Source organism: Megalobrama amblycephala, linkage group LG6 (genome assembly GCF_018812025.1).
Source record: "Megalobrama amblycephala isolate DHTTF-2021 linkage group LG6, ASM1881202v1, whole genome shotgun sequence".
NCBI lineage: Eukaryota > Metazoa > Chordata > Actinopteri > Cypriniformes > Xenocyprididae > Megalobrama > Megalobrama amblycephala.
The window spans coordinates 40,512,573-40,535,863 of record NC_063049.1 but is presented as its reverse complement, the minus strand read 5'-3'; the positions used below and the strand labels follow the sequence as shown (position 1 = coordinate 40,535,863).

At 36.6% G+C, this 23,291-nt stretch overlaps 1 protein-coding gene across 1 annotated transcript in view; it reads right to left on the bottom strand.

The window, feature by feature from the left end:
- Positions 1-23,291, bottom strand: part of lrp2a (low density lipoprotein receptor-related protein 2a) — a 117,128-nt gene that overhangs the window by 65,035 nt on the left and 28,802 nt on the right. The window contains 17 exon segments of the mRNA XM_048194618.1: positions 113-297; positions 384-595; positions 2,205-2,453; positions 6,910-7,290; positions 7,695-7,811; positions 8,089-8,208; positions 8,950-9,189; positions 10,500-10,781; positions 10,982-11,119; positions 11,471-11,601; positions 13,137-13,262; positions 15,488-15,680; positions 18,350-18,553; positions 18,722-18,862; positions 20,235-20,437; positions 20,537-20,743; positions 21,300-21,523. Coding sequence (XP_048050575.1) covers positions 113-297; positions 384-595; positions 2,205-2,453; positions 6,910-7,290; positions 7,695-7,811; positions 8,089-8,208; positions 8,950-9,189; positions 10,500-10,781; positions 10,982-11,119; positions 11,471-11,601; positions 13,137-13,262; positions 15,488-15,680; positions 18,350-18,553; positions 18,722-18,862; positions 20,235-20,437; positions 20,537-20,743; positions 21,300-21,523 — 3,353 coding nt within the window.

The following is a 23,291-nucleotide window of genomic DNA, read 5'->3' as shown; positions in this document are numbered from 1 at the left end:
TTCAAAATTTAATTCAATGTGTTACTTCGTAAGTAACTGAAATTTCCTGAGTGAAATTTATTTCTACACCATTTTTGCTCTCAGTGTACTTCAATATTTGTGATGGTCTTACTTATTTCTAGGGTCCACCACCAAACCTCTTGGGTTGGTCACGTTTTCACTAATCAGCACCGTTCTGTGGGACCCGTCTAGTTTAGACACCTCTATTGTCTCCAAAATGTAGTCTGTCCAATAGAGGTTTCTGCCAACCCAGTCTACGGCGAGACTCTCGGTGACGGTCACTCCACTATCAAAGATCTGGCAGGGAAGAGAAATGACATTTTAAGGGGGATGATGGTTTATGATGACTGTAAGGGTGCCGGAGCAACGTTTGCGTCACTCACCACTGTGCGGTCACTCCCATTTTTGTGAGCGCTCCATATTCTGTCCTGGGTGGTGTCAGACCAGTAAATACGATCTGTAACCGAGTCGAAATCCACCGCTACGATGTTACGGCCATCTCGCACAAGAGACCGAATGACGTTTGGCTGTGCGAGGATATTGTCTGATATAATCTGATTCCGACTGGCCACTAAGAGCAAGGCCTCCCGAGATCCTGTCAAATAGAGAGAGGAACGGAGAACAGAACAGAATAAAAATATTGAAATATTACAATTTAATAATAATTTAATAATATTTTTCTTTCTTATTGTATTTTTTCATCATTACTCCAGTCTTCAGTGTCACATGATCCCTTCAATAATCATTCTACTATGCTGATTTGCTGCTCAAGTGGAAATAGAACAAAATTTATTTGAAATAGATTTTTTTTAACTTTACAAATGTCTTTGTCACTTTTTGTTTAATGTAATGTCTTTGCTCAATAAAATTGTTAATTTCTTTTAAAAATAAATAAATAAATAAATAAATAAATAAAAATCTTGACTGACCCCATGCTAGCATAAATATTTTACTTTATTTATTTATTTATTTATTTTACAGACAAACACTCTTTTGAACTATTTTGGTACACATTTCACAAATGAAAGTATGAAAATTATGTAGTGACCATACTATATGATGCTTTTCCTTCACTATTGAGTCCAATTCATTCATTAAAAATATTTAAAAAATAAATTACATTTTAGTTTTGTAATGAATTTGTGTACAAAACAAAATTAATTATTAGGGTTGTTATGATTATTAAAAGTTTGTCTGGTGATTATTTGCCATTCAAATGTTTTGTGAGTAATGATTTCATTGCCTTTCTGTCAGTTACATAAAACATAATAATTTAAGCCTTTAAAATAACATTTTAAATATTTAAATGTCTAAAATATTTTTTAAAATATTAAAAAATATATATATTTATCTTTTCATCTTTTTTTTTTAATATTTTGTAATTCTTTTGTTAACTATTTTGCAGATTTTAGAAGAATTATAAAGTCATCAAAACTATGAAATAAAGCAAATGAAAATATGAGAATTATGAAGTGACCAAAATCTTAAAAAACACCCCTGTTGATGCTTTTTCTTCACTATCCAGTCATATTCATCATTAAAAAAATTGATTAAAAATAAATTTCATTTTAGTTTTGTAATGAAATTCATATAAATGCACTTTTTGTATACAAACCACAAATTCCAATCATTCAAGCATAATCCTTTCAGCATCATGAGAAACATAATTCCAACATTTGTGTGTCCTAACTTCTGACTGGCATGTAAGCATTTTGTGCTTCGTATTTGGATGGCAATATGTGATTAAAATATATATTAAATAATAATAATGATCAAAATATATCAAATAACCTCGCAGCAGGACTAGAAATTAATCCAAACTTTCTTCATCCGCTCTCAGTTATAAAACTATGCAAGACATATCGGACATGGCCAAATAGGATAAAAAAAAAAAAAAGAGTCCCATTGAAAAGCAACATTCAGAAAGAAGACGAGGTATATCGGATGACAGAATTTTTCAACAGGTTATCTCAAGGGAATGGGCTCTTGTCAGCGGCAGAGCTCATAAACAACCCTTTGTTTGGTGATTACCACCTAATTACCCCGTAAGAAAGTTTGTGACTGACATATATGTTATTTGTCTTATCTGTGGTAATCCGAGAAGCTGCACTAGACCCAGCTGAGCTGGTCCAGTTGGCCCTTGGAGTCCACTCACTCCACTAATATCTGTCACAGTTCCCAAAGCTCAGTGGAGACGCACAAACCTGAGGCCTTGCAGGTGCGTCCATCTGCCTCTAGAGTGTATCCATCTTGACAATGACATCGGAAGGAGCCTCTTTCGTTGAAACAGTGCTGACTGCAGATGCCCAGAGGATGGCATTCATCGATGTCCTCACACGTCTTTGAGTCATTACTCAGCTGGTATCCCATAGGACACGTGCACTGGGCTCCAAACGGGCCCTGGATGCAGCCGTGAGTGCAGCCCGCGTTGTTATCCGAGCAGCTCTCCTGGTCTACGACGAAGCAGAAAAGTCGAGGTGAATGCCTACGTAAAGCATACATGAAGACACAAGGTATTCTGGGAACACGCTAAGCACAACCATTAAAGGGGATGCTCACTAGGGCTGGGCAATATAGATTAAAAAAAAAAAAATCTCTATATTTGCATATTTACTCTAAAATTGCATAAAAAGGTGCTTTATTTTCATTCAGATAAACCATTTTTGAGATTCAACAGCCATTTTTGCCAATTAAATTCAAAATGTATTATAGTTAACTGAAACTAAAAAAATAAAACCATTAAAAAAAAAAATTGTTATTTAAAATAAAATAAATGTTAACTGAAAGAAAATAATTATTTCAGCTAGTTGCCAAGATAACATTTCTCTTTTTCATTTAGCTCAAATTGATGTTTTAATTATTATTAATTATTTTCATGTATATGCACCAAAAAGCAATACACAAAAATGAACAGCAATATTTATCTAAATTTTAAAGCATTTTAATATACAAAAAAATGGCACATGGGCAATTTGGTGAACAGTTTTGAGGGTGCGAACCAATTAATGAATCAGTTTGTCTACTAGAAAACGAATCAAATTTACCAACTCTAATGTCATTTTTGCTAATGAAGTTTAAATAAGAGATGCAAAACCAAAAGGATTTTCAAAACTGATCTATTGACACTGTCTTTAGGAAACCTTACACATTTCCATTAACCAATGTTATGTGACTAAAACTTTTTTTCTCTCTCGTGTCAAGTCATTTAAAAAAAATTGCAATGTATGGGAGTTTTTTGCGAAATTAACATGTTTCCATTGGGCGTATTTTAACGTCGTAATTTCAATTTGCGCAATTCGAAGGGTATTGAAAACGCAGGGGGGCGCTATTACGCATCTTCTGAAATGGTACAGAATCTCCGGATCCAAAAACAAGTGGAGAAGCAGAAACAAGCGATAGAAGCATCGCTTACGCTCATGTAACGGGATCATCAAACATACAGAACATTACTGAATGAAATGTCGAAAATGTTGCTTTTTTATGACACCCAACATTCAAGTGTTGATCAAAAAAGAATGCATGAAGCTAGAATAAAATATTTTGTGAAAACGATCAAGAATGTGGGCGCTGGCTGGCTGGCAAAAAAAAAAAAAAAAAAAAAAGAGGTAATGTCCATGATGATGTTTCTTCATTTACAAAATCATTGCAGATATATTGTTTTTTGAATATTCAATATATTCCCCAGCCCTAAAGTTTACTGTTTAAATCTGCTGTCTTCTATTTCTGGAACCGGTATTGGGTGAGCTACTTCAGTGGTTGTGCACCATTTCTATGGACTTACACATGTAAATAGTGCTACAAACTACATCTAAGTGTCTAAAATACTAAACACACACAATCTCGCCATATTTAGACACTCTGATGGTAATTGGATGGTTAGTGAGTACAGCCAGGCAAATACTGGGATACATTAGTGCTTCATGCAGAGGATTGTGGGCGATTAGGGATTCAGCCTACCTGGTAAGGGCTCATCTGTGAGAAGGGAGGGAAACATGGAAGGAAAATCACAGATCATTTCAATGTTAATTTCCAGATTAGCTAAACACATGCATGATTTGATGACAAATGGGATTCATAACACAGACAACATACTGAAATAATCCATGAAGTATTGGAATCAACTGGCTGGCCACATGAATTGCCATTTAATAGTTTCAATATCAAAATAAAGATTAAAGATTTCACTGTAAATTAATGTTCTGGATCCAATACACAAAACCACAGCATCTTGTGACATGCTTTTGATCAGCAGAGAAAAGGTGTGATGTGTACACTTTTCTTGCTTGTATTTATGAATGAGATATGACTCAAAACTATTTTCTGTGTTAGTCAACAACATCTGTGGGTTTTAACTTGTACTAAACACAGGAACATGTTTCGAAAGAACGTGTAGATTTTCAATTATGAACACTTAAGTCATTAGCACTCTATTTCTGGTTTAAATGAGACCAAACAGAATGGCGATTTGTGGGATTGATCTGCAGAATAAGGGCTTTTTAAGTCCTGCTGACGTACAATAATGGTTAAACTTTTTGGGAAGTCGATTCAACAATGTTAACGTTTACTTCACTTAAATTTGATGCAAATAATAAACGCCTACATTTATTTAAATACAAACCCGATTCCAAAAAAGTTGGGACACTGTACAAATTGTGAATAAAAAAGGAATGCAATCATTTACAAATCTCATAAACTTATATTTTATTCACAATAGAATATAGATAACATATCAAATGTTGAAAGTGAGACATTTTGAAATGTCATGCCAAATATTGGCTCATTTTGGATTTCATGAGAGCTACACATTCCAGAAAAGTTGGGACAGGTAGCAATAAGAGGCCGGAAAAGTTAAATGTACATATAAGGAACAGCTGGAGGACCAATTTGCAACTTATTAGATCAATTGGCAACATGATTGGGTATAAAAAGAGCCTCTCAGAGTGGCAGTGTCTCTCAGAAGTCAAGATGGGCAGAGGATCACCAATTCCCCCAATGCTGCGGCGAAAAATAGTGGAGCAATATCAGAAAGGAGTTTCTCAGAGAAAAATTGCAAAGAGTTTGAAGTTATCATCATCTACAGTGCATAATATCATCCAAAGATTCAGAGAATCTGGAACAATCTCTGTGCGTAAGGGTCAAGGCTGGAAAACCATACTGGATGCCCGTGATCTTCGGGCCCTTAGACGGCACTGCATCACATACAGGAATGCTACTGTAATGGAAATCACAACATGGGCTCAGGAATACTTCCAGAAACATTGTAGGTGAACACAATCCACCGTGCCATTTGCTGTTGCCGGCTAAAACTCTATAGGTCAAAAAAGAAGCCATATCTAAACATGATCCAGAAGCACAGGCGTTTTCTCTGGCCCAAGGCTCATTTAAAATGGACTGTGACAAAGTGGAAAACTGTTCTGTGGTCAGACGAATCAAAATTTGTTTTTTTTGGAAAACTGGGACGCCATGTCATCCAGACTAAAGAGGACAAGGACAACCCAAGTTGTTATCAGCGCTCAGTTCAGAAGCCTGCATCTCTGATGGTATGGGGTTGCATGAGTGCGTGTGGCATGGGCAGCTTACACATCTGGAAAGGCACCATCAATGCTGAAAGGTATATCCAAGTTCTAGACTAACATATGCTCCCATCCAGACGTCGTCTCTTTCAGGGAAGACCTTGCATTTTCCAACATGACAATGCCAGACCACATACTGCATCAATTACAACATCATGGCTGCGTAGAAGAAGGATCCGGGTACTGAAATGGCCAGCCTGCAGTCCAGATCTTAGAAAACATTTGGCGCATCATAAAGAGGAAGATGCGACAAAGAAGACCTAAGACAGTTGAGCAACTAGAAGCCTGTATTAGACAAGAATGGGACAACATTCCTATTCCTAAATTTGAGCAACTTGTCTCCTCAGTCGTTTGCAGACTGTTATAAAAAGAAGAGGGGATGCCACACAGTGGTAAACATGGCCTTGTCCCAACTTTTTTGAGATGTGTTGATGCCATGAAATTTAAAATCAACTTATTTTTCGCTTAAAATGATACATTTTCTCAGTTTAAACATTTGATTTGTCATCTATGTTGTATTCTGAATAAAATATTGAAATTTGAAACTTTGGAATCATTGCATTCTGTTTTTATTCACAATTTGTACAGTGTCCCAATTTTTTTGGAATCAGGTTTGTACATTTAAATTACAGTACTGTGATTATGAGTTTGTTTAACTAAAATGTTTCACTTGAATTTAATAAAAGTATTATTCTGGTTGACTACCAACTGTACATAGGCAGAAACTCCGTGAACATGATATTTAATTTAAGAATTTCTGCCTTACATCAGCAGCTCATTAGGTTTTAGAACAAAGCCGAGATGTTCATTAGGGAGCAGCAATGAGCTAACCATCAACGTCTAATCTTATCAAAAACTGTCAAGATGCTTTATTTTATACAGTCTATACACTACTGTTTGAAGTTTGAGGTCAGTACGATTTTTTAATAAATGCTGTTTAAATAAATGTTGTCTTTTGAGCTTTCTATTCATCAAAGAATCCTGAAAAAATTTAATATGGTTTTCACAGAAATATTAAACAGCACAACTGTTTTCAACATTGATAATAATACGAAATGTTTCTTGAGCAGAAAATCAGCATATTAGAATGATTTCTTAAGGATCATGTGACACTGAAATAAGTTACCTTTTACACAATATCATATATATATATATATATATTATAATATTGTGTAAAATGTAATTCCCCTAAAATATTTGTAAAATATAAATAAATGCGACTTTGGTAAGTATAAGAAACTTCTTTGAAAATCGTACTGACCCCAAACTTTTGAACGGTAGCGTATATGTCTTGCATACTGCTGTAAATCTCAGTAAAACATATGGCATGACTTACTGCAGAGAGGGGATTCATCTGCTCCGTTGGGACAGTCTGGAGTGTTGTCGCACACCCTGCTGAGGTTAACACACACACTGTGTCCAGGGCACTGCCACTGCCAGCTGGGACAACGAAACGGTGGTGTGGGACAGTCTCGCTCATCGCTGCCATCTCGACAGTCATTATCTCCATCACATATCCAGCCACGGAAAACACAGTTCCCATTATCGCAGCGGAACTGCGAGGAGGGGCATGTCCGCGGTGGGCACACGTGGTGTTCGTCTGAGCCATCTTCACAGTCTGGGTGCCCGTCACATTCCCAGCTCGAGGGAATACAACTGCCGTCTGACTGGCACTGAAATTCGCTCTCGTGGTGACACATGCCAGGTGGCCTAGTGGCTGGAAGGGTCAAAGGTTAAGTTAATGCATGCATGTTAATGCATAGTTTTTTAGTTTAGTTTCCTAAGGTTTAATCCCTTTCCATGTAAACCCATTTTGGCAGGGGGGGGCATAAATGACATACCCAAAAGAAAAAGGTTGCTTCTCATAAGTTGAATATAATGAATACACACACAACCAACATGTATTTAAAATCCCAACACTTGAGAGTTTACAGTTCAAGACTTTTTTTTCCCTTTTTATTTTGGGGTGCGCAGTGACTGGAAATGATTTTTGTAAGATTCACCCATTTATATACTGCATATGCAATGCAATGCCCTACATAATTACCATAACTGAATGAAATATTGAAGATAATCAGAACTGAAAAAGACAAATTCAAAAGTAATTTATCTAATACTTACGACAACCAGATTCATCGGAACGATCATTACAGTCAAACACCCCATCACATCGGTAGTATGAGTTGACACACTGATGCCCGTTTGCACACTTAAACTCATAGGCTGTGCAGTTGTACACTGATGATCAGAAGAACAAGAATTACTCAGATTTAGTCAAAAACTAAAAATCAGCTTCCATTAGAGATTTTATTATACTGTGAGAGAATTCATATATGTTAGCACGGCCATTTGTGGGCATGTCTGGTTTACTGTATGTTGAAATACATTTAATTTGTAAAGAAATTTACGCCATTACGATTTTTATATAAACAATATATACCATGCAATGCAATAAAAGATCTGCAATTCTAAGCTAAACAATATTGCAGGTTAACTGCATAGAATGAACTCTTACCACATCCCTGTTCATCCGCTCCGTCTGCACAATCTCTGTCTCCATCACACACGTAATTTGGGTCAATGCAGCGGTGGTCCGGACACTGGAACTGACCAGGGTGGCATGTGCCAATAGAATCTAGAGAAAGTGACACCACAAGAAAAGCTGCTCAGAAGTTGCTCTTAAAAAGCTCAAGAGACTTAGGGTTCTCAATTAGGTTTCATTCAGAATCAGCTTTGTCTCAGATGTTTCTCTTAAAATACCTTAAGAAAAAATAAAAATAGACAAATTTTTCACATATAGTAAGAATATAGTGCTATAAGATTTGGTTTTTGAAAAATATACGAGTTCATTTTGAGATCTCTGACTTTTTTTAATATACATAAAAAACATAAAAACCATCAGTGCACAGATTTACAAATCCATTTCAAGCTACATTCATACAAAGTCATTCCCATAGAAACCAATGCATATATTACGGAAAACTAAAGAGTGGCATGGACACACAAATCAGATCTCAACATTGCGATACACAATGTGGACATCAATAATTTTAGATCAGATTGCAATCGGATACACAAATAATCAGATTTGGACTGACAGTGTGAACGTAGCCTAAGGCGTAGCTTATCTAAAATGATTGACTGTGCACTATATCCCGCGCTGGATTACTGTGTCTTCTGAGGTAGTGGCAGAACCGCAGGAGGCTGGTATGCGTGGCTTTATTCGGATTAGTAAAAAAATTATTAATCTGATTTTTTGCCTTTCACACTTGCTAAATCTGATCGGATTTCAAACGGATATGCACAAAAATCGGATTTGGACTGGCATTCTGAACATATGCACCTCATCCAATCGGAATTTAGAGTCAAAGCTCACCGCAGTTGTTCTCATCCGATCCGTCTCCGCAGTCATTGTCGGTGTCACAGAGCCATGTGCGGGGGATGCAGCGATGGTTGGCACAGCTGAACTGGTCAGCCTGGCAAGTGCCAGGGGTCTGGGTGGGACAGTCCCTCTCGTCGCTGCCGTCAAAACAGTCATTGTGTCCGTCGCAGTGCCAGCTTCTGGGCACACAGCGCTGATTGGCACAGGTGAAGGCAATGGGCGAGCATGTGTTATCTGTGAGCCAGCAGAGTGGAGGAAAAAAATAAGTTTATTTTCATTGCAAGTGAAAAAGTGAAAAATCTGACAAAAAATATCATAAAATAGGGTGCATTTCTGTAGCTCAAATAGCAACGCCAAGGTCATGGGTTCAATTCCCAGAGAATGCATGAAGCATGATGTAATTTTCTTTGGTTGCTATTTAAATGTATTGCCATAGCAGCTTCACCTCCTATTACATGACATACACTTCCCTCCAAAAGTTTGGAAACACCCTAGAAAAGTTTTGGACAATATTGGCATGAATCCTTTTTTAATTTGTGATAATTTTGCACTGATAAGGGACAACACAATCTACGAAAACATATTTTATTACATAAACAGTTTATACATTCTGATTGGTTCATTGTATTCTAAACTTAATTGGCAATCAATTGTTGAAGCTATTAAGGTGTGCTGACACAAAAATCTTTCACAAACCTGGGCAAAGTTTAAACCAGTAACCAGGCATCACAGCTGGCAAAGGGGCATGTCTGACTTTGACATGTATATATTGCCATTATGATGTAATCAAAATAAAAATTATTATTGCTGGTCTTCAATGATAATGTCAAGTTACTTTAATGTATTTGCACTAAACAATGATAAGGATTTATGCTGATATTGTCCAAAACCACACTTTGCAGTGTCTACAGATTCAACAAACAATACAATAAATAGTAACATTTAAAAAATAAATCAACTTAGAAAAAGAGACAAAATTTTGTATATACAGCTCTATGAAAGATTTGTTAAATGAATGTGTGATAAAAGTTGTCCATCTAACAAAATAAGACCTTTAAAAATCATTGTCTAATGACATAAAAAATTGGGCAGACCAAAAAACATGTTTTACAGACAAGTTAGACAGTATTGACTTTTTTATGGTCCTTTGTCCCTTCAATAAATGCCCATGAATCAGTGTAACATGGCTTATATGACACCTTGCATACACAACTTGATCATGTCTGGATTTAAAAAGGTAGATCCATATTTTTCTTACCACAGGATTTATTTCAAATAATTAGTTATCTTGACATTCTTCCTATTCTGCGTGTCTTATCTAATATGTACTGGTTGATTAAGGATTTAAGGTCTAAAGGTGAGATTCGGCACTGAATGATTCCTTCCACAAGAGCTTTTTGTTGCTGTAATTTGCTTTGGAAAAAAATGCCTTCAGGACGTTGCATAACTGTATTGTGCCAGCAAAACTGTCATAATTATTAAATATATATCACACAGCTCTCAGTGCATAAATATTTGCATGGAATGTAAATATTAAACATTACTATTAGCGCCACAGTTGGCCTCGTCACTGTTGTCATGACAGTCGTCGACGCCGTCACATTGGTAGCTCTGAGGGACACACTTCCCGTTAGTGCACGAGAATGAGTTTGATCCGCACTGGAGGGTCGGCGGCTCGTTGGATGGATCTTCTACACACGTCTGCTGATTCGCTTCCAGCTTCATTCCATATGGGCAGCCACACACTCGTTGGGAGTACGGTGCTGGGAAACAGAAATGACTGCAGTCTCCATTTGGGTTAGTTTGCCTGCTGCAGAAGTTAGATCCTGTTGGGGGTAAAAAGCAATGCACATCATTGTTTAAACATTGATTAAGTTAATTTCATCTACTGCTTCATGGTACGGAGTATGCTAATTTGTTTTATTGGCTGTATGTGGATAAATGAGTATTACAAACCCCTTTGTGGAGACATTGCAGCCTATGAGTGAGGTAAATTCATCAATAAACAGATGAAAGTGGCTCTCACCAATCTGCGAGTCAGCGTTGAAAGATTTGACGTGCATGATGTGGCTGATCCCCCTACGAATGATCACCATCTCCCCTCCGTCTGTTTTACGGACCCTCACGATTCCACCCAGCCGCCAGTCGGTGAAGTACACGTAACCTGGACCAGAAAACTTCATTAATGTAATCAAGCAAGCCATCTCTGTGAAATACCAGTCCATGAACTCTGACTTCTGCCCTTTTATCTTTCAGCACCGAACAGATGAACTACACTGAAGTTTAAGAAAGCAGCATAATGAGCTTCATTTCACAGATACCAGAAATGACTATCCATCATCAAAGAACAGGCCATTGAGACTAACATGTTTAGGATGACACTGTGATGATGACAGACATTAATGAATGGCAAAATTAACATTACATCAGTCGGTGGGTTTAATTTAGACTGCTTTTTAAAACTCAGCTGCATCTCAGTTCAGACAGACAGACAGACACATATTAATAAACCCACCTCCAAAAACAGTAAGTCCAAATGGATGGGAGATCTGGGTGATGCGTTCCAAAGAAAGCCTGTTTTGTCCATCAAAATTGCTGTGCTCGATCTTATCAAAGAAGGCGTCCACCCAATACAACCGCATGGCGCTGAGAGGCAGAGACATGATCAAGAGGAGAGGGGATTAGGTCAAGGCTAAGAAACAGGATTATGTCCGATCATGATTTTAAAGAGATTAGGAGTGAGTGTGCATTGAATGTGCAACAAAACAAAGAACGATGAGTCACGGCTTTAGGAAGCCATCGAAGTTAAAGGGGGGGTGTAATGCTATTTCATGCATTCTGACTTATTTACACTGTTAAAGAGTTGCATTCTCATGCTAAACATGGCCAAAATTTCCAAAGGTTTATAGCTTCCCAAAGAACCCAGCATTAAGGAAACAGCGGAAGAAGTTTGTTTGCACGTATGTTTGTTTGTACCGGGAATTTCAGTGACGAATGATTTGTAAATAAGTCCCAGTTCGACGCTGGATTTGCAGATCGTGGGCGGTGAGTAAAACTGAATCAAATGTCTGTGTTTTGTTGGCAATCAGTGCATATAATGTAAACAACCTGAACGTTTTTGTTCCCTTTTTATTTATAATGATGTCACAGCTTGCAGACGATCTCTGCGCTCGTGACTCTTTAGCTCTGCCCACGGCACGCCTCCAGGAGCACGGCTTTTTTCAGAAAGACTATGTACAGCGTATCTATCTTTTATAAATATAATAAAACTAAAGACTTTTTGGAGATGTGAAGGATGCACTACTATTCTATAGGTACTCAAGATTAACATGTGATTGGCAGAAACTGTTGCTGTGTCCCAATTTGCATACTATCCGTCCTAAATAGTATTCGAAAAAAGAATTATTAGGTCCCAAATCGTAGTATGTTGAAATGAGTATTCCAAAGATACCCGGATTGTCTACTTTTTCTGGTTAGAATTCGAAGTGCAGGATTCCATTAGAACTACAAAAATGAATAAAAAGTGTTAAAAAACTACAAACATGACGGATGTGCGAGACCGACGGTTAAGCAGAGCGGTTAAGATAAAGGGGCTTGAATGATTAATAATCAGTATCTAACCTGACGAAAAGATATTTATTAAATGTTATCCACATTATATTTCATCTGCAACAGCATTGTGAACTTTTATCAAGATGCGTTTGGTCATTCACTTTTAAATGCATCGTTATGCAAAGATGAGGAGAGTTCTCTGCATGAAAGACCCATGACTGGCAGATAAACGTGTAATTTTAATTTAAAATTAAATTTAATTTAATTGAATAGAGAATTTTAACTGTGACAAGATGATTGACAGGACAGTTTAAACAGTTACAGGTTGCGTAACTAAGCGACAGAACGTCCGTTAAAGATGCAGTTATGACGAGATAGTATGTCCCAAAGCTTGCATACTCTTCTGCTACACACTCAAAAGTATGTACTTTTTCTTTACAAAAACAGTATATACTTTTAGAACGTAGTATAAGTAGGCGAATTGGGATGCAGCATGTGTGTATTATGTACCCTTTAAACCAAACAGAGGCAGATTTATGAATGAAACAGAGATGGATTATTGTTTGTGGTATTATGAGCACAAATGAATGTTGTATTGTTGTGGTTTCATTCTGGGAAATACAACTCACCTCCAGTCAATGGCCAGGCCGTTGGGCCAGCCGAGAGTGGTGTTTACAATCGACTGAGCATGTGACCCATCACCCCAGGCCCGCATAATCTTCGCAGGACGGTACCAGTCAGTCCAGAAAATATAACTGCCGAGCACAAAGACACACACATGGCTTTACACATGATTTTACTTTCTTTCCCCAGATGAACACAGGCTCTTTTACAGGCAATCTTTCAAGCTTCAAAACTACCATACAAGTTATAAATATATATATATATATATATATACACACACACATATAATTACTCCAGTCTTCAGTGTCACATGATCCTTCAGAAATCATTCTAATATGCTGATTTGCTGTTCAAGAAACATATATTATTATGTTGAAATGTTGAAAACTGTTGTGCTGCTTTTTTCAGGATTCTTTGATGAATAGAAAGTTCAAAAGAGCAACTTTTATTTGAAATACAAATCTATTTTATATTTTTATAGTATAAATGTTTTTACTGACACTTTGTGCAATTTAATGTTCCCTTACTAAGTAAAAGTATTAATTTATTTATTTTTAAATAATACTGACCTCAAACTTTTGAACTGTGGACTGGAGCATATATTTGTTTTTTGAAGACATCCATCATTAAGACAATTTGAACAATCAGACATTGCTACCCTCTCACAAAGTTAAATTTCAGTCTGTTACTCACACAAAAGTCACATGGACCACTTTTATAATACACCTTTTATGGTGCTTTTTGTCATTTTGGAGTTTGACAGCTCCAGTCCTTATTCATTAAACTGAAAAGAGCGGCCAAAAAGTCAAAAGACATGTTTGGGACAGCATGAGCATGAGGAAACAATGCCAAAATCACCATAAATCTTCACCCTGTGCCCCTACTAAAAGCCAAATTAATAGGTGGGGACACTTTCAAAACCATCCGCTGGGTTTTATTTATAAACGGTGAGGTGTAGACAGTTTATCTGAGCGCTCTGTGGGGCTTTCCCCCATTAAGCCAAGTTCTTAGTGTGCACTACAATACCAGCCTTCATGCAGCACTAATCTAGTCTCCTGGGCCTAGAGGCCTCATGACTTTGAAGCCATTGGAAATGTCCCACTAGCACGGCATAAAGAACTCCTTTATCTGTGCCAGGTTCAAAGCAGGAGCAATCTATGAATGGCTGGGCACCTCCTGCATTATGAAAGGTGTGACTGGACACAAGTGGCCCGATTTTATTTTCATGGTCTTAGGGAAACAGAGAAGCGAGGTGAAAGCTATGCTCGCCCGAGCTGTGTTTCTAGCTGACGCCACTCAATGAATTGTGCCTGTTGATATTTGAACGTGCCTGTGATTTTGGACCCACGATCACAATCCCTTTTCTTTTTTTCTTTTTTTCGAGATGAAGGAGGAAAGTCTGACGGTGTATGTTTTGTGACCACAATTTTTAGCCCACAATGATAATGAAAATGAAAATTCTGTTTCAAAATCTAGTAAACTGTCTAGGTAGGCATCATGGGGAAAGTTGTTCCAAAAGATAGGCAGCATAACTACAGAATAATTATTTATACCATAACGCAACAAGTTCAGACCAAGATGCCAGACAAAAAAAAGACAAATATTGATTATAAATATAATTAATTCAATAGCAGCTTAAATCATCAACTACAACTAAAACTGTTACACATAATTTTCAGTAAAGGAAAAAATAAAATAAAATAAAATAAAATAAAATAAAATAAAATAAAATAAAATAAAATAAAATAAAATAAAATACTAACATGGAATTTGGAAGCTAAAAGACTGAAATATAATTTTCTTGTTAAACGTACTCCACTGTTTTGCTTACAACTTTGAGAATAATTTATACAAAATATACTATAAATATAATATAAATATTGTAAATATAATATAAATTAAAACAAAATTGAAAAATATAAAAATAAAAGCTAATTCAAAATATGAATAAATATTATAACAGTATATAAACAACACTAAAATAATGCTGGCTCATAAAAATCTAATAAAAAAATGCTATTTTAACCAATATTTGCATGTGCTATGCATTTTAAAATATCTCATTTTTAGCTTCGCAACATGCAAATGTCAAACTCTATTGAAAGTAATTCACAGGACTTGAGTCTCCTATGCACTTGCATGCTATTTGTATGATTCTTAGAGTTGATGTCTATGTAGAGCACTCCAAATTGGATTTCATTTCACTTCCTAGAAGATAGCTGCGTATTTAGGCAGTAGACAGCAAGTTATTGCAGATCACTAAGTTTTGGAACAGAGCCATGGTATTAACTACTTTTCTTTTTCCTGTATACAAAATAGCAATATCATCAAAAAGACTAGTTAATAAATCACTCACCCAGCCACCGGGTGGACCACTATGGATCTGGGGTTGTTGAGGTTGCGTACAATGGCTCGTCTGGACTTATCGGAGACCTTCATGACAGATATACTCCTGTACCGTGGATCGGTCCAGTATAGGTTCTTTGATATCCAGTCATAAGCAAGATCTTCCACACCATCCACCCGATTGGCTGCTAGTACCTCCCGGCCTATGCAATTTAACGCAAAAAAACACAAAGATGAAAGTGTGATCCACTGCACACAAACATGGATTAAAAGCCACAAAAAATCCATATTGATTTCATGGGTTCTTAAACAGCACTTAATTTAGCAAGTTTAAATTCCCCACCCCACAATGCACCAGGCTCCCATGTGTGTTGCCCCTTCTGAAACCCTAATCATCTGGCTGCACTTTGGCAGTAAAGAACAACAGTGCTTGCCTCCCAACTTGTGTCTCACAGGTGATGGAAAAAAAATGATTAAATTGTCTATATTTTTGGGTTGAGTCAGGAGGAGGAAGATATTAGTGTCCTGGATTTATTTTAGAAATGTAGTCCAACACCAGCGAACACAATATCTCATGTAGTTGGCCTTTGAAGGTAGCTGATAGGCGAGATCACATGCAGCGAAATGTGTCGTTGGCACGCAGCAAACATCCCGAGGGCTGTATTCAGTGAGTATCAGTTCCTCACTTTATCTGCCTACAAGTCAAGGACATTTCATCAAAGATTTTGTGCTTTTTTTCACCAGCATAATGAATGAGATAAGATTGGTTCTGATCTGTTTCCCTGCCGTGTGTATCTTGACCTAGTTCCCTTGTGTGTGCCAGTTTGTTTCCTTAGTTACTGATTTCGTTCACCTGTTGTTTAATTAGTATCCTCATTACTTTGAGTTTCTTCAATTTGGGTTTCGGTCTTGTCAATGTTTAAGTGTATAAGCCTTGGTTATTCTCTTACGTGATCTTTTGTTATGTTATACATATTAGGGCTGTCTATTTAATGTGTTAATTTATTTAATTAGTTACAGGGGAAAATAACAACGCATTTAACACACCCCAGACCTAAGTAGTTCATCTTAAATTTCATAAAGTTCATTGGTGACGAACATGAAGCAGGGCAACAACTCATTGCGTGATGGATATAGAATTACAGTTAGAATGACCCTAAAATTCAAGATATCAGGGCAAAAATGCCCCTGTATGAGTTTTTGTCTCATATTTGTCTCATGATATAGTTAAGCAATATCACACGGGTAATGAGCGCAATACCACACAAGTGATATTTTTGTCCCGGATAGCACGAGTGCAAATATGATGTTGATTTCATACAACAGTTAAAAAAAAAAAAGAAGTTAAAGGGTTAGTTCACCCAAAAATGAAAATTATGTCATTAATGACTCACCTTCATGTCGTTCCAAACCCGTAAGACCTCCGTTCATCTTCAGAACACAGTTTAAGATATTTTAGATTTAGTCCGAGAGCTTTCTGTCCCTCCATTGAAAATGTATGTACGGTAGACTGTCCATGTCCAGAAAGGTAATAAAAACATCATCAAAGTAGTCCATGTGACATCAGTGGGTTAGTTAGAAGTTTTTGAAGCATCGACAATACATTTTGGTCCAAAAATAACAAAAACTATGACTTTATTCAGCATTGTATTCTCTTCCGGGTCTGTTGTCAATCCGGGTTCACGACTCCGCAGTGACGCTGCTGACGTGTTATCCAGTGCGCCCGAGCTTTGTTTACAGTCTGAGGGAGACGCACGCTGTATTCAAGCTATTCTACATTGTTTGTATTTTGGTATTGCTATATTTTTTAAAATGGTGCGCAAGTGTGCATGTCGCGGATGTCCTAATCGCCAAAAACAACAAAGCTAAAGTGAATTACCAACGTCGACAGATGAAAGGATTCAATGGAATCAATTCAATGGAATCAATTCAATGGAATCAATTCAATGGAAAGGATTCCAGAAGAGAATTCAATGCTGAATAAAGTTGTAGTTTTTGTTATTTTTGGACCAAAATGTATTTTCGATGCTTCAAAAACTTCTAACTAACCCACTGATGTCACATGGACTACTTTGATGATGTTTTTATTACCTTTCTGGACATGGACAGTCTACCGTACATACATTTTCAATGGAGGGACAGAAAGCTCTCGGACTAAATCTAAAATATCTTAAACTGTGTTCCGAAGATGAACGGAGGTCTTACGGGTTTGGAACGACATGAGGGTGAGTCATTAATGACATAATTTTCATTTTTGGGTGAACTAACCCTTTAACATTGTTAATATTTTAGACACAATTTTGTCTGCTTTTGCTCAGTTTGCCAACGAAAATATTACCTAAAAGTCAGAGCAGAACTGCTGTGCGTCTCTGAGCAACACACAGCAGTGATTCTGAATGAATCCGCGTTTTGAGTGAATCAGTCGGGTGAACCATTGATTCAATGGCTCATTCTTAAAGAGAGCCATTTACTTAATTCCTGAATGAATCAGCCGTTTGAATGAATCGAATGAATGAATGACTCTATTACTTACTAATTTAGACATTTACCACCACCTACTGGCAGTTTTAGTTACTTGTTTTGAGAATTGTTTCAAAATTTCAGATTTCCTTTAATAATTCTGTCATCATTTATTCACCCTCATGGCCGTCGAAGCCTAAAAGTTAATGTAATAAATTCTAATAAATAAAATGTTTTTTTTTTTTCTAAAGCTTCTTTTGGTAATGTCTATTTGATGCTTTTATAATGACTTAAATTTATATTTGGGGTTAATTTCTCAATTTGATGAAAGTATAGCTGAAGTTAGCAAAGAGTTTCAAACGGTTACAGCAGGTTTACTGAAATACGCATATAAAAAACTAGCCATTCTCACCGGTTCCATCAATTTTCTGTTTGTAGATGATGTCCTTCACTGTATCAGAGAAGAAAATTGAATTGTCTGCAGCACTGAAGTCCACTCCAACGAAATAAGATGGAGTTCCTGTCACAGGTAGAATGACGTCTTCTTGTGTGGACAGATTGAAGGGGATCCCCCTGACCGCCAGCTGACTGGAGAACAGCAGAAACTGCCTCACAGCTGCAAGAGACATATTTGCATGATGGTTTTCATTATATGTTTTCTTTAAACATCAAGCTCTTCTATATCAAAAGGTTGATGTCTTTATATATGACACCTTTAAAAAAAACACAAGATGCAAATGGTAATCAAAGAAAAAACATAAGGTGTGACTAGTATCTGTCTTACCGACGCATCTCTTGCCATCCGCATGCAGATCGTAGCCCATTCGGCAGCGGCAGCGATATCCCAGACCGCCATTATCAGTTCTGTGACTCAGAACACAGATGTGTTCACAGCCTCCTCGATCAGTGCCACAGGGGTTACTTACTGGCCGATCAAACAAACATACATGTCACCAAAGTAAACCACAAGAAGACTAGCAGTCATTCATACATGACGTCTTTCAGTATTTTTGTTTAAAACCTCTCCAAGCACAGTGATTGATTCACAGGTGTTTAATTGCTGTCCAGGATGCAACAGGATAGATTAATATAATGTTTACACTACAAATAAGATGAGATCACATTGCACTTCTGACTATCTTTATGTGTGGTTTCACTGATCGAATCAAAACTTTTAGGACCATGTTTACACCTGTATTTAGCGCTGACCACTTGTGAATGCATCACCAGAGACGAATCTTGATACTTGATATAAACAAGGTCCATGGAAACAGGCACGGCTCAGTAGTGACCACCATTTTATATCATCGCAAATGACAATGAAATCTCCTTATCTCCAATATATGTAGTTTATAGCAAAATATTCAAATATATGGATATTTACACACACATGTGTGTGCATGTATATATTTGCATATTTGAATTTAAACTTCAAATATATTCTATTTTATACTTAACATTAGTTCGTTTTAATGAAATGAACATGAGTTAGTTTTAATGAAATTTTACATATTTGTATTTAGATTTTTTTTTTTCAGTTTTAGTTTTAGTAATTGTAGTACTTATCTTATTTCAGTTAGTTGTGAAAGCCAACATTTGTAATTTTCATTAAACTTTTCCATCTATATAATTCAATATTTATATTTTATTGCAGCTTTATTTAAATTAACAAAAAAAGTTTTAGGCCCTGTTTACATCTGGTATTAAGATGAGTTTTGTTAGTGTTTTAATCCATCTCTTTTGTCCACTTTCAACCACTTATTTGATTTTATATTTTGGCGATTGCCTTTTTTATGATAGGATAGTATAGAGTGGACAGGAACCGTGATGGGAGAGAGACAGGAGGACAGCGCTATTTGTCGGCGTGCTGCCCACGAGGCTATCGGGAATGGTGAGAGAAAACTGTTCTTTGTACGTTTTTCGTCTTCAAACTAAACTTGGGTCTTCAGCCGACAAAGTATAAACCCCGTCTGCTTCCGGTAATGCTTACACATTAGTTCAGTAGGTGGAGAGAAGGTGGTCTAATGTATTATTCAACCACATGAGCGTTTATACTACGAAAGCAATCTGGTCAAATGAGTTTTTGACTACATCTGGAAGTGTTTGAAAGCTCTATTTAGCATCATCGACCTGTGATCCGATCGACCAAAACGCATCTTAACACCAGGTGGAAACAGGGCCTTAGTTAACACAACACTGGCTGGTTCATTTGATTCATTGCTAAGAACTTAGACCACACCAGATGCAGTTTAATATTAATCATTCTGAGTGGCACATGCACTTTGTAGGCTGCTTACCAAAGGGCTGTTTGTATGCATGGACCACAGTCAGGCCATGTGGTCTCTGAGAGGTCCTGTAGAGCTCTTGTGGGCTGTTGTCGCTGTATTTATTAGCCTTCATGACAGCCATCTTAGTCCAGTCGGTGAAGTAGACTGAATGCTCGAACAAAGTAATGCCAAATGGATGAGGAATCACAGAACCACCATGAACCACCGTTTTCCTATTGGAGAATTCAAATAAGAGCTTAATACACTTTTAAAAAGTGGAAACAACCTGGGAAAATCAGCATGCATTTCCATACGAAACATGTAGAAGATACCTGTGCAAGCCATCATAGGTTGTGGTTTCAATATAATCATAACGGCTATCCACCCAATACACTCTCTTGGCCTCAAGGTCCAGAGTAATCCCAGCGGGCCAGCCGAGTTTGGTCCTGATGATCCCATATCGATTGGTCCCATCCATAAAGGCCCTCTCCAGACCTGGTTCCCCATTCAAAGTATCCCAGTCAGAGAAGAAGAGGTACCTAAACTCAAACACAATAATCTCATTGTGACGCAAGACATTCTTTTTAAATCACATTTAACGTCTACAATAAAAAGAGGAAGTAAACCTAAATTAAATTGTCCAATTATAATGACAAACATGATTTATCAATCTCATGTTGCATTGAAAGACTTGAACTTCAAAGGTATTTACTCTAATATACTGTTAGCACTCAGTTTGGACAGTATTGGGTTACGGATAAAACCCTAGGGGATTTTGAAATGAATACCCAAAGAACTTTATTTTCAAACAAGATCCATAGCGATTCAACTTTATGCATTAATTGTCACTTCTCAATTTAGCAGGGGGCCACCTGGCCGTGCGGCCCTATTGGGTTTCCATGAAGCTCATCTTTGCTTAATTACTTCGGACTAATCCTTACAGACAGTGTGCAACATTCCGGTTCTCAGTATCTGAAGCTGCAGATCCAAGATCAGCTTTATGATTTCACTTACAATGGGTGCGGATTATGTAGAGGAAGCTAGGATAAGATTAAAGTCAACGGGAACCGTCTAACGTCTCCTCCGGGAACTCACCCCACAGTCGGGTCAAGCGCGAGACCTCTTGGGTTGCCCAGGTGCTCGGCGATCAACGTGACCCGATTGCTCCCATCCAAGTCCACCATGTCGATTCTGTTGACGCTGGCCTCCACTATGTACAGCTTATTATTCACCCAGTCCACGGCGAGGTTTTCAGGATAGTCCACGGATACGTTCAGTACCACCTGCAAATGCGACCCATCCATATCCACTGAAAACACCTATTTGGAGCAAACAAGCTGTGGTTAGGGAAGCTGTTGTTGAGGTTATGACAAACTGCTGGAAAGACAAGAATTTGTTGTGGATGCTAGTTTGCTGCTGTCACCACCAGGGTTAAGATAAATCTGACTAGATCAACCCAGGGTTATTCATGTTAACTAAAATTTTTGTTATTTTATTTAATTATTAAAAACAATTTTTGCTTAAGTTGAAATAAAATGCAATATGCCTTTGGAAAGTTGAAGAAATTAAATTACTAAGTTATTAAATAAATGAATATATTTAATATTATATATATAATAATATATAAAAATATAAAAAAAATGTACAATACAAATAATAAATATTATACATTAAATAAATATATAAATTAACCAAAATTACTAAATAAATAAATGATAAATGTAAAAACTATTAATAACATTTTTGTTAATTGAAATAAAATAAAATATTGTAAATAATCAATATTATAAATAAATAAATATAAGAAATTAATTGAAATTATTAAATAAATAAAACAACTATTAAAAAATATTAATTAAAAATAAAGCTGAAATACAATAAAATTGTAACGAATTGTAAAATTAGAACGAAAATTAGGAATGTTGATTTGGCAAGATGAATAACTAAAATTATTAACTAAATAATAAAAAATAAAATTTATATTATAAAATAAAATATTCAAAATAATAAATCAAACGTAAAATTACTTTACAAAAACCGAACGAAACCTAAAACTGAAATAAAATTATTTACACCTAAACAGCAATATTTTAAAAAAATAATAATTACTAAAAACTGAAAATATAAAAAAAATAAAAGCAAATTTAAAGTATTTATAAAAAATATTATACCATGGTCTGTTTGAATACTCAATTCTGATTGGCCAGAAGGTGTGCAATTACACTGTTTAATGCACAGATACTTCCAAGTCAGTTTAATCACCAAACTATATTAATGCGCTGCTTTCATTGAAGCGCACACACACACATACATCACTCGTACACAGCACAATGCATGCACACGGAAACATTCAGGAGCACAGAAACTTATCAACAGTGATCAGTGACTTTTAATAATAAAATAACTTTGCTACTGAATCGCTACATTATATTTTCAGCAACGAGGGAGTAACATCGCTGGTTTTTAGGTAACTAAACATCTTCGAGAGAGACGCTACACACAGACACAGGTAATTCACACATGCATCTCTCATCTCTCTCTCTCCATCATTCATTCAAATAAATGTAATCTAATGCACTACTTTATCTCTGTGTCTGATTTAAAACGGGCAGAATGCTAACAAGCCGTAACTGACAAAAATAATCGTCATTTTTACCCTCCTGGTCAAATATTGCACTGCAAACGTCAATAATGGCTTTAAGCTGTCAATGCTGGCAAATGACCATCGTATAAGCAGGATAATCAACGGCTAGCTGTGCATAAAACAATTTAAACACACTCCGCTTCACATCAAGTGGTTCTGTGCCTTCATGTCATACATTAAAATCATTTAAAGCACAGCTAGCCATGGATTAATCCTTACTAATAGCATATAAATAATACTAAAATAACACTGATTCAACCAAAACTTGACATTATACAGTCTTCTTAAATAATCATGGGTAATAAGATTGTAGTCTTGCTTGTATCATCTCTCATCCGAGAGGTTGCCTTTCTCCGCTGCCCCAGAGTTGGTACTCTGAAACCACTGCCCTATTGATTAAAAGATGGCACCAGTTTCTCAGGCTGGATCCCTTGGCATCATAA